At 40.3% G+C, this 14,963-nt stretch overlaps 1 protein-coding gene across 1 annotated transcript in view; it reads left to right on the top strand.

Annotated features, from left to right (window-relative positions):
- The window catches only part of LOC145412377 (luciferin sulfotransferase-like), an 89,332-nt gene that overhangs the window by 51,832 nt on the left and 22,537 nt on the right, over positions 1-14,963 (top strand). Inside the window, exon 6 of the mRNA XM_080282266.1 lies at positions 7,158-7,324. Coding sequence (XP_080138392.1) covers positions 7,158-7,324 — 167 coding nt within the window. The remainder of the gene's footprint in view (positions 1-7,157; positions 7,325-14,963) is intronic.

The following is a 14,963-nucleotide window of genomic DNA, read 5'->3' as shown; positions in this document are numbered from 1 at the left end:
TCATATGTTATAGGTAGGGAAGAGGTCAACATTTATAGTTTTGGTACAATTCAGACTACAGTTTTTGGACGGTTTGTGAGTCAGAAACATGTGGAGTGAATATAATGTAATATCAATCAATCATTTGTAAAGATCAAAGGACAAGGTCAAAGTTTCGACCCTTTAACTCAAAAGCTTATGCTCAGTTTGGATCAAACTTGACGGAAACGTTTGAGGTCAGCCAGAGATGAAGTGATTCTGTTGTGAGCACAATAGGTCAAAGGACAAGGTCACAGCGCAATGACACTTTAAATCATTTTTATCCAGGTTCAACCAAACTTAGTGGAAGAGTTGTTGGTTAGTCAAAGGTAAAAACTTCAAGTTTGTGAATAAAGGTGAAGTCATAGGGCAGGGTCAAATGTTCGGTTGTACCATCGATACTGCTTAGCGCTCCACTCCGCAAAATAAAGTACAAAAGTCCAAAGTGGGTACGGATGGATGAAAAGCAGTGCATAACAAAATCACGATGGGTAGACCAATGAATAATTTCAAACAGAATGAATGGCCAATCAAAATTTTGTCACTAACATCACAAATAGAAGGTACTACAAATTTCTAAGTGGCGAGTGCTGAGTGAAATTTGAATTTCTTGTAAGTGTGTCTTCTCCCAAAATGTCATTTCTGTCACCGACCTACCATCGTTAAACTTTGATTTGTTCCTTCTCAAGACGTTTGTTCGTTATGTTACACATGTATCTTGTTTTACTGAATGGAAATGGGAAACATTTTATTTCTGCTGGGAATAGCAATGTTCTCAATGGGATTTTACTTAAAAACTCACTATCACCTACTAAAGTTTCCCTGTCAAGATATGGGTTTGAGGGGTAATCGTTTCCTCGACAAAACACAGACGGTCTTGTGTTCAAGACGTTACCCTGGTGTTTTATAAATATGTACTTTACTTGAATGCCTATGATAAAGAATGGCTACCATGCACCACAACAAGTGCTGGATATGAAAATATTCATCATGAATCCCCTCACGACCTCACATCGGGAAGTCGGTCATTTCCCCGTCAAAACATGGACAGGTTAGGTTAGGTTATGGCCGGTTCCCCACCCTTTATGCGTGCACTACGTTTCCCGGTTTTGTACATACACTCAGATTTACTGCAGGTATATGACAAAGAGTGATTACCGGAGAGCACAGACATACCTGAATTTTTGGATAATTGTGGATCGCTCGCATGACTCTTGCTAGGTCTTGTCTCCGTCAAAACATGGGTAGGTTAGGTTTAGTTTATGGTCGGTTCTCCATTAAATATGCTTACAATACATTTCTCGGTTATTCTATACATACCCACTGATTTACTAAATGAATATAATGAAGATCCATCACCATGAGGTAGAGCTGCAGCTGAATGTTGGGATAAAATTATTTGCAAATCTCTTGCATCACGTCACAAAAGATTATTGTTAGGTTAGTGTGGCAGACTGTTCTCTGCATTTTTTTTTTTATCAGTAAAACAGAAACAGTATTCGCAGCCGTACGACACAAGGTATGTTATATTTGATTATTTTTATGCGTGGAAGAAGGAACCAAAGGCCAAGCCCGAAAAAGAGTTCCTTCCAAGAAAAAAAAAAGAGAAACAGTACAAAAGAGAACCAGATTCAAGATCCTTTCACTTCGAGATGCCTAGACACACTGCGTTTGAAAGACTGGAGATCATAGGAAGTAGGAAATACAGACAGAGGGAGACAGTTCCAGGGCTGACCTGTTGCATAAATGAAGGACTGGGAGTAATGGTTAACTCTTGCATTAGAGAGTTAGACAGAAAAGGGATGAGAGTTTGTTGCTAGACGGGTGTTACCCGCCCGTCGTGGAGGTGGAGGGATGCAAGCAGACAGTTCAGAGGAGCAGTGACCATTTAAGTAGCGATAGAAAAGAGATAAAGATGCAACAGTGCGGCGAAGAGAAAAAGGTTGAAGGGAGCCAGTAAGAGGAGGAGAGTTGATGAGATGAAAGCCTTTGACTCCACCCTATTGAGAAGAGCTGTATGTGTGGAGCCTCCCCATTCATGAGAGTTGTACTCAAAACAGGGGCGAATAAAACCCGTGTATAAAGTCAACAACTATGCAGGGGTAAAGAAGGCTGAATAACGGAAAAACGTCCTACGGGGAAATGTTTCAGAAAAATTGTCTGTACGTGTGAAAAGAGAAGTCAAGGATTATCACCATTAAACAGCTGCATCCTTCTAGTTACCATGTAACACAGTTTTGCAAATAATTTCATTTCTGCTCTAGTGATCTTGAATAGGCTGTTTGTCTACGGCGTAACAACATCTTCAAATCTATCAAAACATTTCAACATAGCCTAATTTTTATGTATTAATTCGTTGAAAACGTCATACAGAGGCCCAAAATACCTTTTCTTTCGTTTTGTTTTGTTTCGTGTCTCTCCATAATTTATAGCCCTGCATCTTCCCCCTCGTCGTTTTTGTTGTGCGGCATCTCGACTGGGTAAAATGAGAAGCACTTAAGTAACCTCATCGGAGGTACTTAAGTTTCTAGACTACAAAGTGTACTTACGACTAATAAGTAGTTTGGTAGGTATTATTAACTTAAGTATTCTGTCCAAGTGCAACTCGTGATAATTTTCGTCTGTTAAGTGTACTTAGCGATACTAAGTATTTTTGATGGTACGGGCCCTGGTCCCGATCCCCCCCCCCCTCCTTCCCTCTGTTCAGAGTATATAGGGAAGGAAGAAGTAACCCCTGAGCAGAATTTTGTACGCGTGAATTATAGACCCCCAAAGCAGACGAATGAAACATAATTAAAATGCAGTAAGTGCACGAGCAAGCAGCATGATGCTCCAGAGACAAGTTAAAACCTTACTAGAATAAGCATTTAACGCACCAGCAACAAAAGGAGAACTAGCAACAGACGTTCCATTCAAGTGAAGGGCCGGAAGAGGGCAGAGTGAGTCTTGTGAATGCACGACAGTATTGTCTGAACGGGGGAGGAAGTGATAACAGAAGAAACATAGGGGCACCAACTTGTTTGCTTAGTCTCTTGAACCGTATGGCGAAAGACAACAGTCGCTCGATAGAAAAGAAAAAAATGTACGGACGACCACAAGTACGCAACTTAATGGAATGGCTCTTCCATTTAGCAATCTTAATGCGGCGGATCTTGAAACAGTCAGTGATCTACCAGCGAACACACTTGAGACGTAACCCAGTGTGTAAATTGAGGAATCGCAACGTGGTCTACCCACAACAAGTATCAGGAATGTATCAAGCATATTTTAGACATCACCAACCGGGAACGTAAATAAACCGTCTCTATGAGAGGTGAAAATGAGCAGTCTATCACAGCACCACAGGGGATGACATGGAATGGGAGAGCACGTAGCGAGGCGCAGGTATATTGTTAAATGATCATTACTAAGACAAGCTTTTAAAACAAACTAAAGGGAGTTCAAAGTAAGCGAAGAAGACCAGATCGCGAGATTGATGCAGATGGAATGAGTCCTGACATCAATGTAGGTGAGGTAATTCGATTTATGCATAAAAAGATCGTGGGTGGGAACAATAGTTTCATGTAAAAGAATACGAGGATTAACAAAAATGTCGCCCAACAAGGAATGTCTGAGGTTCAAAACAGTTTAAACAGAAAAAACAAAACAAAAATAGAGGAAGGAGGCGAGTCAAGAAACCCATCAAGGTACAGAAATGTTTTGCAACTGAGGGGGAAAGATTAAGCGACACAACCATTAAGCACTGACTGAACACTTGTGCCAAAGTATATGGTACCAGGGTAAGAAAGAACAAAGGATAATACGAACCCTATGGTGGACTACAATAGCAGTGTAGAAAAGTGAATTTGGGGAACTGAGAAAAGAATCTGATACAGTGCATGAAGAGGATACTCAGTAAGAGAAGTTTCCGATAACAAATTATCACAGGTTGATGAGCAGAAACCAGTTAATATAATCATTACACTTTGCACTAAAACTTTGTATCGATACCATCAGTGGTGACGAAGCCAGCGACATGTGACTCTTTGCAGGGGGATTTTCGGCACCCTTAAGAATCTCTGTCTCCAGTTACGATGGCCCTGAAACTGATGCCCCCTACAAAGGAAATGAAGCAGAATAGTTGACACTATACATCAACTTACTAAAAGTTCAACAGTATCTCCACGCAACAAACGTTTGGAGGGAGGCGTCTAAGAAGGATATTTCCACACAACTAATATTTGGAAGGAGGCGTCTAGGAAGATGAGGAAAATCTCCACACAACAAATATTTGTATAGAAGCGTCTAAGAAGTAGAGGTAGAAGAAACTTTGGATGGCCGCGACGGGGGACCAAAATAACTTCGCCTAAGGAGCGTTTGGTAGGACGAGACAGTGAGGAGACATAAACTAAAGAGGCTAGGGAGAATGGAGACAGTGAAGGCAAGGGAGAAAGGTGCGAAGAAAATACAGAGATTCCAAGAGAGAAAAGCGGTTGGAGAGAGAGAGAGAGAGAGAGAGAGAGAGAGAGAGAGAGAGAGAGAGAAAGAGAGAGATGAAGAAAAATTCTCCTTGGGAACGGCGGTTGCTGAAGCGAAAGTGGAGGCCACTGAAAGAACTACAAGAGGAACAGACAGAGATACAGAAGCAGAAAGAGTAAAGGATCTTATCTAAGTCACAGGAAGAACAAAGGCAGCAGTAGACGTCCGATTAGAATGGTAGGAGGATCGCAAACGGTTAGAAAAGGAATCTGACCCTAGAAAGTGAGTTTGTTTGCAAGCCTCACGCCGGGATAGGTCCAGTAGAACCTTTTGACTCAAACCTGAATACCAGGCATCCTATATATGATGCTAAATGTGGACCGAAGCAAGTCGGACAGCATTTTGAAACAGCATAGCAAATATCCCTGTCATTATTGATCTGAGCACAAAGTGGACAGGTGAATTCGGACTTACAGAACTTGTCAGGGTAACAAAGCACCAACATGATCGATACTGACAGTGGGCAAGCAGATGTTCTAAAACGGAAAGTTGGACCCCCCCTCCCACAACAACAAAGGTCGGGAGCATAAGACTGCCAAAGACCACTCTATCAATATAAGTTGACTACAGGTGGCGTTCAGTCACGGGAAGTGTTAAACAAGACTTGGAAATGATAGAATGACCTTGCAATGCTAGGATGTTTTTAATATCAGTAAAACAATTAGAAACTAGACGGCTACCGAATTTTTACCTCAGGCATGATCAAAATGGTACCGCTCAAATAGTTCATGCAGACATCCATTACAATAAGGATGGAGATAACCATTCTGATCATGCGAGAAATCCGAGTTTCCTTCCGAACTGTAGCCGAGAGTTGTCATACTCTGGACCTACATGGGATAGCAACTCTAGATGCAATTTCATATAGTCGTTCACAAGAGGGACAGATTTAGGCGTGTTGAAACATTTGATTTAACAAAACTAACTGAAGAAGTCATGGACAGCAACACTAGATGAACGCGGACGGAAACCTGAAGAAACAGAAACGGAAGAAGCAAAGGTACGGGTGTCGGTAGAAACTGAGCAACGATGCGGGAACTGAATGACGGTAGAGAAGGACACAGAATTAGGTGCAGCAGTGGATGTGTGAGGGGAAATGTCGGCAAGTAAATCGCGTGCACAGAACAGGTGTAGCAGTCAATGATGATTGCGCACAGCACAAGGCAAGGGAAGGGTCATTACAGCCATCAGTAATGGTGGAATGGAGAGATACACTGAAAGAATCCAAGGGAGAGCCAAGAGATGGTCTGGAGTCGTTAATACCAAGACATTGGAGGATAATAACCCTCTATGAACACGTAAAAGTATGTGGAAAATGACTGCAGTGTTACAAAACTGGATTCACTTTCTTTGGTTTCTAAAGCCACGTCCTTATTCGTACCAGATGTTGTCCTATCGAGTGGCAAATGGGATCGGGATCCTCTCCCATCGGTAAATTTTTTCGGGTCTACGAAAAGAGCTGCCGTGAGACTTATCAAAAAGACAGCATAAGCTGTTCAAGAGTTAATGTTCATAACCACCAAGACCAGCGAGGACTGACTCCCAAATATCGCATCACACCAAATAGAATCAGAACAGTTACAGAGACCCAAGTATAAGCAATCCGCTAACTGGGACGAAGACATTTACATATGCAATCATCCCCTCCAGATTATAGTGACGGACGTTTGGTCATAACGACAGAAAAGAGCCCCTTCTGGAAATATGGTATGTTCCCTATACACAGATTTGCCTTTGAGGTTGTAACATGGTTAGGTCCGAAGTCTCTCCAGTCCACTCATTCTGTGGCTGTTCAATCTCGGTTCCAACTATCCTTCACGACTTTCCCCACAAATGACCTCAAACAGCAATCCTAGTCCTAGCCCTGACATTTATTATTTCTCGTCAGAACGGGAAATATTGATGAAGGTGGAAATTTCAACCCAATTTTCTTCAGAAGTCATGACAACGGAAAAAGAGGAAACTGGAATTGGTAGAATATTGAAAACGGATCTGACAATGAGTCCGGACAGCTTCAGTGAAGTAAAGCAGAAGGGCATCATGACTCCGCCACTGATCCCGAAGCTTCGTGAAAGGGTCAGAAGAGAGAGAGAGAGACGGACAGACAGACAGACAGACAGACAGAGAATTACTTTGACTAACTGGGTGGTCAAACACTTATGCTGTCATTGTATCTGTATCTCGCTATTTCGTCAGTATGATTGGCCTAGTGTTTGCGTAATTTATATTACCGATTATTGTGAGATGTTACCTAACTCTTCGAGCCATTTAACAAAATATTTTTCGTGGAAGGAAGTCTCGTAAATATCAGTATTCCAGCATATTCTATCCTAGCACTTTGACAAAGAATTTCTCATATTCACTCTCTCTTAGGTATGCAATGTTTACGTCCAGAATAGTTTTAAAGATATCATTAATGTGTTTTCAGTATTGTCAACTATATAGTCTTGAATATTGATTTATGATGGAAAACATTTATCTGATATTTTTTTTTATACAAAAAGGGAGTGATGATGGAAATCTTGCATTTTTTTTAATATATATAGTATTGTATATACTGCGTTTGTGCAGGTTTGACTACACATGCATTGGTAAACATTTTACAAGTTTACTTGCGTCAGTGGTGTACGGTCCGTATTGGGCACATGTGAAGGAGGCGTGGGAGCGGCGGATGCACCCAAACCTCCACCTGGTGTTCTACGAGGACCTCAAGGCGAACATCCTGGGCGAACTGCGACGCCTTGACACCTTCCTCGGCACCCACCTCACCGACACCCAGCTGGCCAGGGTATGATTCCCCCCTCCCTGTTGTGTTGCGATATCCATCTGTTATGTTGTTTTTTGTGATGTGTTTTTTATTTTGTTTTCCCATCTGCTATGTTATGTTGTGTCCCTGTGTTGTGCTGTATACACACCTGCTGTATTTTCGTGTTTCCCCATTTACTGTGTTGTACTTTGCTGTATTCCCCACCTGCTGTGTTATGATGTGCTGAGAACTAAGAAGACAGATAATTAAGAAATAGATAGAACCTTGAGGTGAATTAATTGTGACTCTCGTTGACGACTGTGTATTGCTTAACCAAACTAGGTTCAAATTCTAGAACAGACATATACTGTATTCTTCATAACATTCTTCAAGGGAACACCACCAAACTGTGGCAAAGAAGTTCATGCATCTCAGTGATCAGTGAAGCTATACTGATTAGGAGCAGCCATGCTAGACTTGTTAATTTCTAGAGATTAGGCAATAGTTGTTTCCCTCGCAGTAATTAGCTAAGCCGAGAAAGTGAAGTACCTGCTGAAACCTCCTTGAAAACCACTATGACAAGCTCCGTCAAGTCATGGCCCTTAGTTCCCAGCAACGATTGAGCAGCTGAACATGGTAGTACGTCAAGAATATCTGGAAATCACACATTCTTATCTTTGAAATTTAAGTCTTGGAATGAACACTTATGATTACTAATCTCTGACCAGAGAGTTAGACAGAGTCGTGGCCAGACTTAGGTTGCACAATCAGACACGTTCAACCATAGTTCCAGAAAGGTTTAGTGCTTCATTGAACAATTTCCTAAGCATCAGTGAAACACTTTCTCTTCACATATTTTATTATTTTTTCAAGTAATATATATATGCTTTCCATATAAGAACCTACTTAGATACACCTATATATACATATAGGCCTACACATACAACGTGTACATATACAAACATATATACACACACATAAATATAAATATTAAAAAAAAACTACCATAGTATACCTTAAAAGTTTTCTATGTGTGAATATAACTTATACAAGGCTTAGGGGATAAGCGGGAACTGTTATATAAGAGTTAAAAACGTACTCAGCTTACCATATAAGAACCTATTTAGATACACCTATATATACATATACATATACAACGTCTACATATACACACATACACACACACACACACACACACACACACACATAAATATATTAAAAAAAAAAAAAACTACCATAGTCTACCATAAAAGTTTTCTGTGTGAATATAACTTATACAAGGCTTAGGGGATAAGCGGATACTGTAGTTTTATATATATATATATATATATATATATATATATATATATATATATATATATATATATATATATATATATATATATATATATTGTTACGGAACAGAGAAAGATAATGTACACTTAAAGTGAGAATACTAATAATCACTACTGTCCCGTAAAGTTCCAGGTTCAAAATAAAAGTGTTAGGTAAAATTACAAGTTAAAGTTTAATGCTCAAACTAACAACAAAACATTCAGGACTCATAAGGATAATGTAATGGCAAAAACAGGTTAAATATATGGTTAACTGCAATAGCCTCTATTAACACGAAATTAGCATGAGTAAATTTATCTAAGTCAGCCCTGTTAAAATGAGATACCAGATAATACTCAGTGAATGACAGATATATTATTACAGATACAAAATATTATTAATGATGGCTGACAACAAGAACCCTACATAAATTACAAAAAACTTTACTAGGCCCAAGAATTAACCTTATGCTACACAGTACAAGAAAAAATGCAACAACAGTTATACTCAAATTACACACAGCTGCTAGATGGCTGGAGACTTCCTGAGCACTCACAATAATAATAACTGTACAGGGGAGGACAGAGATGTGAACAAAGTGAGGAGTAGATCTAAGTGGCAATTAATGTAGAGACTGAGCTCATTATATACGGGCCGGCAGAGCTTGATACAACTTGTAAGAAGGACGCGCAAATGAAGCCATGGGGACAAAGAGTTGACACTCCCGCTCTGAACAACAGAAAGAACGACTTACTCTACTATAACGGTAGAAGGGGGACTGAGGCAGAACACGCTCGTGATCAAACATGCAGCACACTGTGCGTTAAAAATTACACAAAGGATGATCAAATCATAGGCTATGTAACAATATATGTATGTATATATATATATATATATATATATATATATATATATATATATATATATATATATATATTTATATATATATAGCCTATGATTTCATCATCCTTTGTGTAATTCTAACGTACATTATGCTGCATGTTTGATCACGAGCGTGTTCTACCTCACTCCCCCCCTCCTCTCTTATAGTAGAGTAAGTCGTTCTTTCTGTTGTTCAGAGCAGGAGTGTCAACTCTTTGTCCCCTCTGGCTTCATTTGCGCGTCCTTCTTACAAGTTGTATCAAGCTCTTCCGGCCCCTATATAATGAGCTCAGTCTCTGCATTAATTGCCACTTAGATCTACTCCTCATTTTGCTCACATCTCTGTCCTACCCTGTCCAGTTGTTATTATTGTGAGTGCTCAGGAAGTCTCCAACCATCTAGCAGCTGTGTAATTTGAGTATAAGTGTTATTACATTTTTTCTTGTACTGTATAGCATAGGGTGTTGATTCGTAGGCCTAGTGAGGTTTTTGTGATTCATGTGTTTTTGTCAGTCATTAGTAATAATATTTTGTATCTGTAATAATATATCTTGCATTCACTGAGCATTATCCGGTTCTCTCATTTTATCAGGGCTGACTTAGATATATTTACCCTTGCTAATTTCGTGTTAATAGAGGCTATTGCAGTTAACCATATATGTAACCTTTTTGCCATTACATTATCCTTATGAGTCCTGAATGTTTTGTTGTTAGTTTGAGCATTAAACTTTAACTTGTAATTTTACCTAACTCTTTTGTTTTGAACCTGGAACTTTGCGGGACAGTTTTCTCTGTTCCGTAACATAAATTTGGCGACCTCTTATCAGGATATTCAGGATATTATCATAAGGATATTGCTTGATATTTTGTGACTGTGATTTATTCATGATGTCTACTATTACTACGCTTGATGAAGCCAAAGATTTTTTGTCAATTGTGCAAACAGTGTGTGATGTAGAAAACAGAACAAAGAATGAACTTAAGCTTGTTGCTGAACAATTGGGAATTGCAGTTCACTCTCATCATTCTAAAGAGCAAATCGTTGGCATGATTAATAAAAGCTTGTTTAATGTAACTCCTCCAAATGAGCAAACGCAGATTGAAATAGCTAAGTTACAGCTAGCTCTGCAGGAGGCTCGTGCTAAGGAGGCTGAATTTCAGGCAAACGCTAAGGAGGCGGAGTCTCAGGCTCGTATTCAAGAGGCTGAATTTCAGGCAAATGCTCGTATTCAGGAGGCACAGGTACAGGCTCAGGCACAAATTGAACTTGCTAGGATTCAGGCAGACCATGAGTATCGCATAAAACAAGGTGGAACTGGATCATCTAGCTCTGATGATTTTGGTGTGGCTAAAAATGTTAAACTTGTCTCTCCTTTTAATGAATCTGATTTAACAAAGTATTTTCAGTTGTTTGAGAGGATAGCTACAGGTTTTAATTGGCCCAAAAAGTATTGGCCAGTACTCCTTCAAACTGTTCTCACCGGTAAAGCTCAAGTAACTTATGCATCTTTGCCTCAGGATCAATCTGATAATTATGATGTAGTTAAGAGCTTGATTCTTAAGGCCTATGAACTTGTTCCTGAAGCCTATAGAGTAAAATTTAGGACAACTTATAAGCAAGATAAGCAATCTCATGTTGAGTATGGAAAAATCAAAGAAGATCTGTTAGAGCAGTGGTTAAATTCTAAGAATGTGGATTCTGATTTTGGTAAATTTAAGCAGATGATTTTGCTGGAGGACTTCAAAAGGTGTATTAATAAAGATGTAAGCCTATATCTTGATGAGAGAAGAATAGATAATTTGTCTGATGTTGCAGTTTTAGCTGATGAATATGTTCTCACTCACAAGAGATATTCTAAAGAAAAAAGGAAAGCTGAGAGTAAGTACGTTGCCTCTACTCAGAGTACAGGTAACAGGAAAGAGAATAAAGATGATGTTTCTCAGGAAGTAAATACCAGCTTCACCTCTAGATTTCAGAAAAGTAAATGTACTTATTGTAGTAAGCTTGGTCATACTACGGAGAAATGTTTCAGGAGAGAGCGTGATGTGAACAAAAAGGAGTCTTTTAAATATTCAGTCAATTGGTCTAGTGTCCACCCTTGAGAGTTCCCAGAATTCTTTAACTGAGTTAACTGAACCTGCTTTGAAGGGTAAATTAAATTCTCATGATGGAGCTCCTCTTTTGAGCAGTAACGTGGGTGACACTCTCAAGAGTTCATGTGCTAATTTCCTGTCTGATGGTTTTGTCAGTCCTCTGGACAGTAATGACAGGAAGTCAGTTAAAATATATCGTGATACAGGTGCTTGCCAATCCCTTATGCTGACCAGTGTTCTAGGCTCTAATGTTAATTGCTCTGATGAATCTGTAATCTTACAAGGTGTAGGGAATAATTACTTCTCTGTCCCTCTGTGCAGAGTGAATTTAGAGTCTGGTTTTGTTAATGGTTCTGTTATGGTTGGGTTGGTTGAGACACTCCCAATGTCAGGTGTAACTTTCTTACTTGAAAATGATATTGGTGGAAGTCAAGTGTGTCCAGCTCTTCAGTTGTCTAGTGAGCCAGTGGCTGTAACCCAGGATTGTGATGTCCCTGATGTGTTCTCCGCATGTGCTGTCACTAGGGCTAAGTCTAAAGTTACTGGTGACTTAGAGGATAATGATGATGATGATGTTATCCTAGCTGACACTTTTCTTGCTAATTTGGACCACTCACCAGATGAGGCAGTACGTAGTGTTGATAATTTTTCTCGTCAAGAGTTGGTTGAGTTGCAGGTAGCTGACCCTGAGTTGAAAGGTCTAGCTAACTCTGCTTGCAGTGAGGAAGAGTCAGCTGGTGCTTCTACTTGTTATTATATAAAGTCAGGAGTACTTATGAGGAAGTGGAGACCCGCAACAGCACCAGCCGACTGTGAATGGGAGGTTGTACATCAAGTTGTCATCCCTCGTGTTTGTAGGCAGGATATCATTAGAGTGGCTCATGATTCCAGTTTGGCAGGACACCTTGGAGTGAGGAAGACTGTGGCACGCATTTTGAAACACTTCTACTGGCCAGGTATCTTCAGGGATTTTCCTGGTATTGTAAGTCTTGTCACACCTGTCAAGTTGTGAGGAAGTGTAATCAGACCGAAAAGGTTGCACCTCTAGTTCCCATTCCTCCTTTTGAGGCGCCATTCACCCGTGTGTTGGTGGATATTGTGGGCCCTCTTCCTAAGACTTCTTCAGGATTTTCTTATGTGTTGACCCTGATTGATATGGCTACTCGTTATCCTGAAGCCATTCCACTTAGAAATATCTCAGCAAAGAACGTGGTTAAGGAAATGCTGGGGTTCTTCACCAAGTTTGGTCTGCCCATGGAGGTACAGTCAGACCGGGGAAGTAATTTCATGTCAAATGTTTTCAAGCAGTCTCTGAAAGAGTTGGTCATCACCCAGATCACTTCTTCAGCTTACCATCCCCAGACCCAAGGAGCGTTGGAGAGATATCATCAAACACTCAAATCGATGCTCAAGAAATAATGTTTGGAACATCAGAAAGACTGGGATAAAGGTCTTCCATTCGTTGTATTTGCCGCAAGAGAATCTCCAAATGAATCACTGGGCTTCTCACCCTTTGAACTAGTGTTTGGCCATGAAGTAAAAGGACCCCTTAAGTTACTCAAGGAATGCTGGCTGTCGGAGGAAGATGACGTCAACCTGCTGGAGTATGTGATGAAGTTGAATGAATGGCTGTCCACTGCTTTACAGCTGGCGAGAGAGGATTTAGGAGCTGCTCAGGAGAAGGTGAAGACTTGGTATGATAAGAAGTTCAGGTTACGCCACTTTCAGCCAGGAGATCAGGTTTTGATTCTGCTACCAGTGCATGGGCAACCTCTTCAAGCCAAATTTAGTGGTCCTTATTTCGTGGAGAAGAAACTCAGTGATGTCAACTATGTCATCGCCACACCAGATCGTAGAAAGAACAAGCAACTTTGTCACATCAACATGCTAAAGTTATATCACAGGCGGGACGAAAATAACCCAGTCTGCACTGTAGCTGTTCCACCCGAGTCTGCAAGTGAAGTTCTCCCATGCAGCATGAGCCTGAGTGATAGTTTGGGGAAGAATCCTGATATAATGAATGATCTCCAGACTAAGCTTTCTCATCTACCTCCCGAGGAAAGGCAGGAGTTTTCGGCATTGCTGCAAGAGTACCCGCAAGTGTTCCGTGCTACTCCAGGAAGAACCACTGTGTTGATGCATGATGTCGATGTTGGAGACGCAAAGCCAATTAAACTGCCTCCTTACCACGTGAACCCAGTGAAAGTTCCTCTCATCCAGAAGGAGCTTGGCTACCTGTTGGACCACAAGATGATTGAGCCCTGTCAGAGCGAGTGGAGTTCTCCTGTCATTCTAGTCCCTAAGCCAGGTGGGTCACAGCGGCTTTGCATCGACTACAGACGTGTTAATCAGATAACCAAAACAGACACTTACCCTCTCCCTCGTGTGGAAGATTGCATAGACAAGATCGGAAAGGCTAGGTACATAAGTAAGTTTGATTTGTTAAAGGGATACTGGCAAGTACCTATGACTGAACGTGCTAGGGAGATCTCATGTTTTGTAACACTAGGAAAGACTTTTGCATGTTCTGTAATGCCATATGGTATGAAGAATGCACCAGCCACATTTCAGAAGCTCATGAATGTTGTAACAGAGGGTTTGGCAGGGTGTGTTGTTTATATTGATGATGTATTAATCTTCAGTGACAACTGGAAAGATCACCTATGCCATGTCAGTAAATTTCTTGAGCGTTTGGTTCAGGCTAATCTTGTAGCTAATTTATCAAAGTGTGAGTTTGGTCAAGCTAACGTTCAGTACCTTGGGTACGTAATTGGTGATGGACATGTTGCACCACGAGCAGCTAAGGTTCAGGTTATAAGTGATCTTCCCAGACCTAAAAGTAGGAAAGAGCTAGAAAGATTTTTGGGAATGGTAGGTTATTACAGGAGATTTGTTCTTAACTTTTCTATTCTTCTATCACCACTTACAGACCTACTGAAAAAGGGAGTTAAATTTGTCTGGACCGATAACTGTGAATCCTCTTTCAGCAAACTTAAAGCTATCCTATTAAGTCAGCCAGTGCTCGCTACTCCAAATTTTGCTAAGCCTTTTAAGATGTCTGTTGACGCAAGTGAAACAGGAGCTGGGGCTGTTTTGCTGCAAGAGGATGATCAGGGTATTGAACACCCTGTATCTTATTACAGTAAGAAGTTCACTCCACCTCAAAAGAACTATTCCACTATTGAGAAAGAGCTTTTGGCCTTAATTTTGGGTTTACAGCATTTTTCATTTTATTTGTGTTCTGGTTTTGACCCCACAGTCATTTATACCGATCATAACCCACTGAAATTCCTTAGTAAGTTTAAAGATAAAAATCAGAGATTGACAAGATGGAGTCTACTTCTTCAGGAGTATTCATTAGACATACAACATGTCAAGGGGAAAGAAAATG

Source organism: Coenobita brevimanus, chromosome 93 (assembly GCF_032717465.1).
Source record: "Coenobita brevimanus isolate Jiangsu-jjx chromosome 93, ASM3271746v2, whole genome shotgun sequence".
Classification (NCBI taxonomy): domain Eukaryota; kingdom Metazoa; phylum Arthropoda; class Malacostraca; order Decapoda; family Coenobitidae; genus Coenobita; species Coenobita brevimanus.
This window is presented reverse-complemented; position numbering and strand designations above follow the sequence as displayed.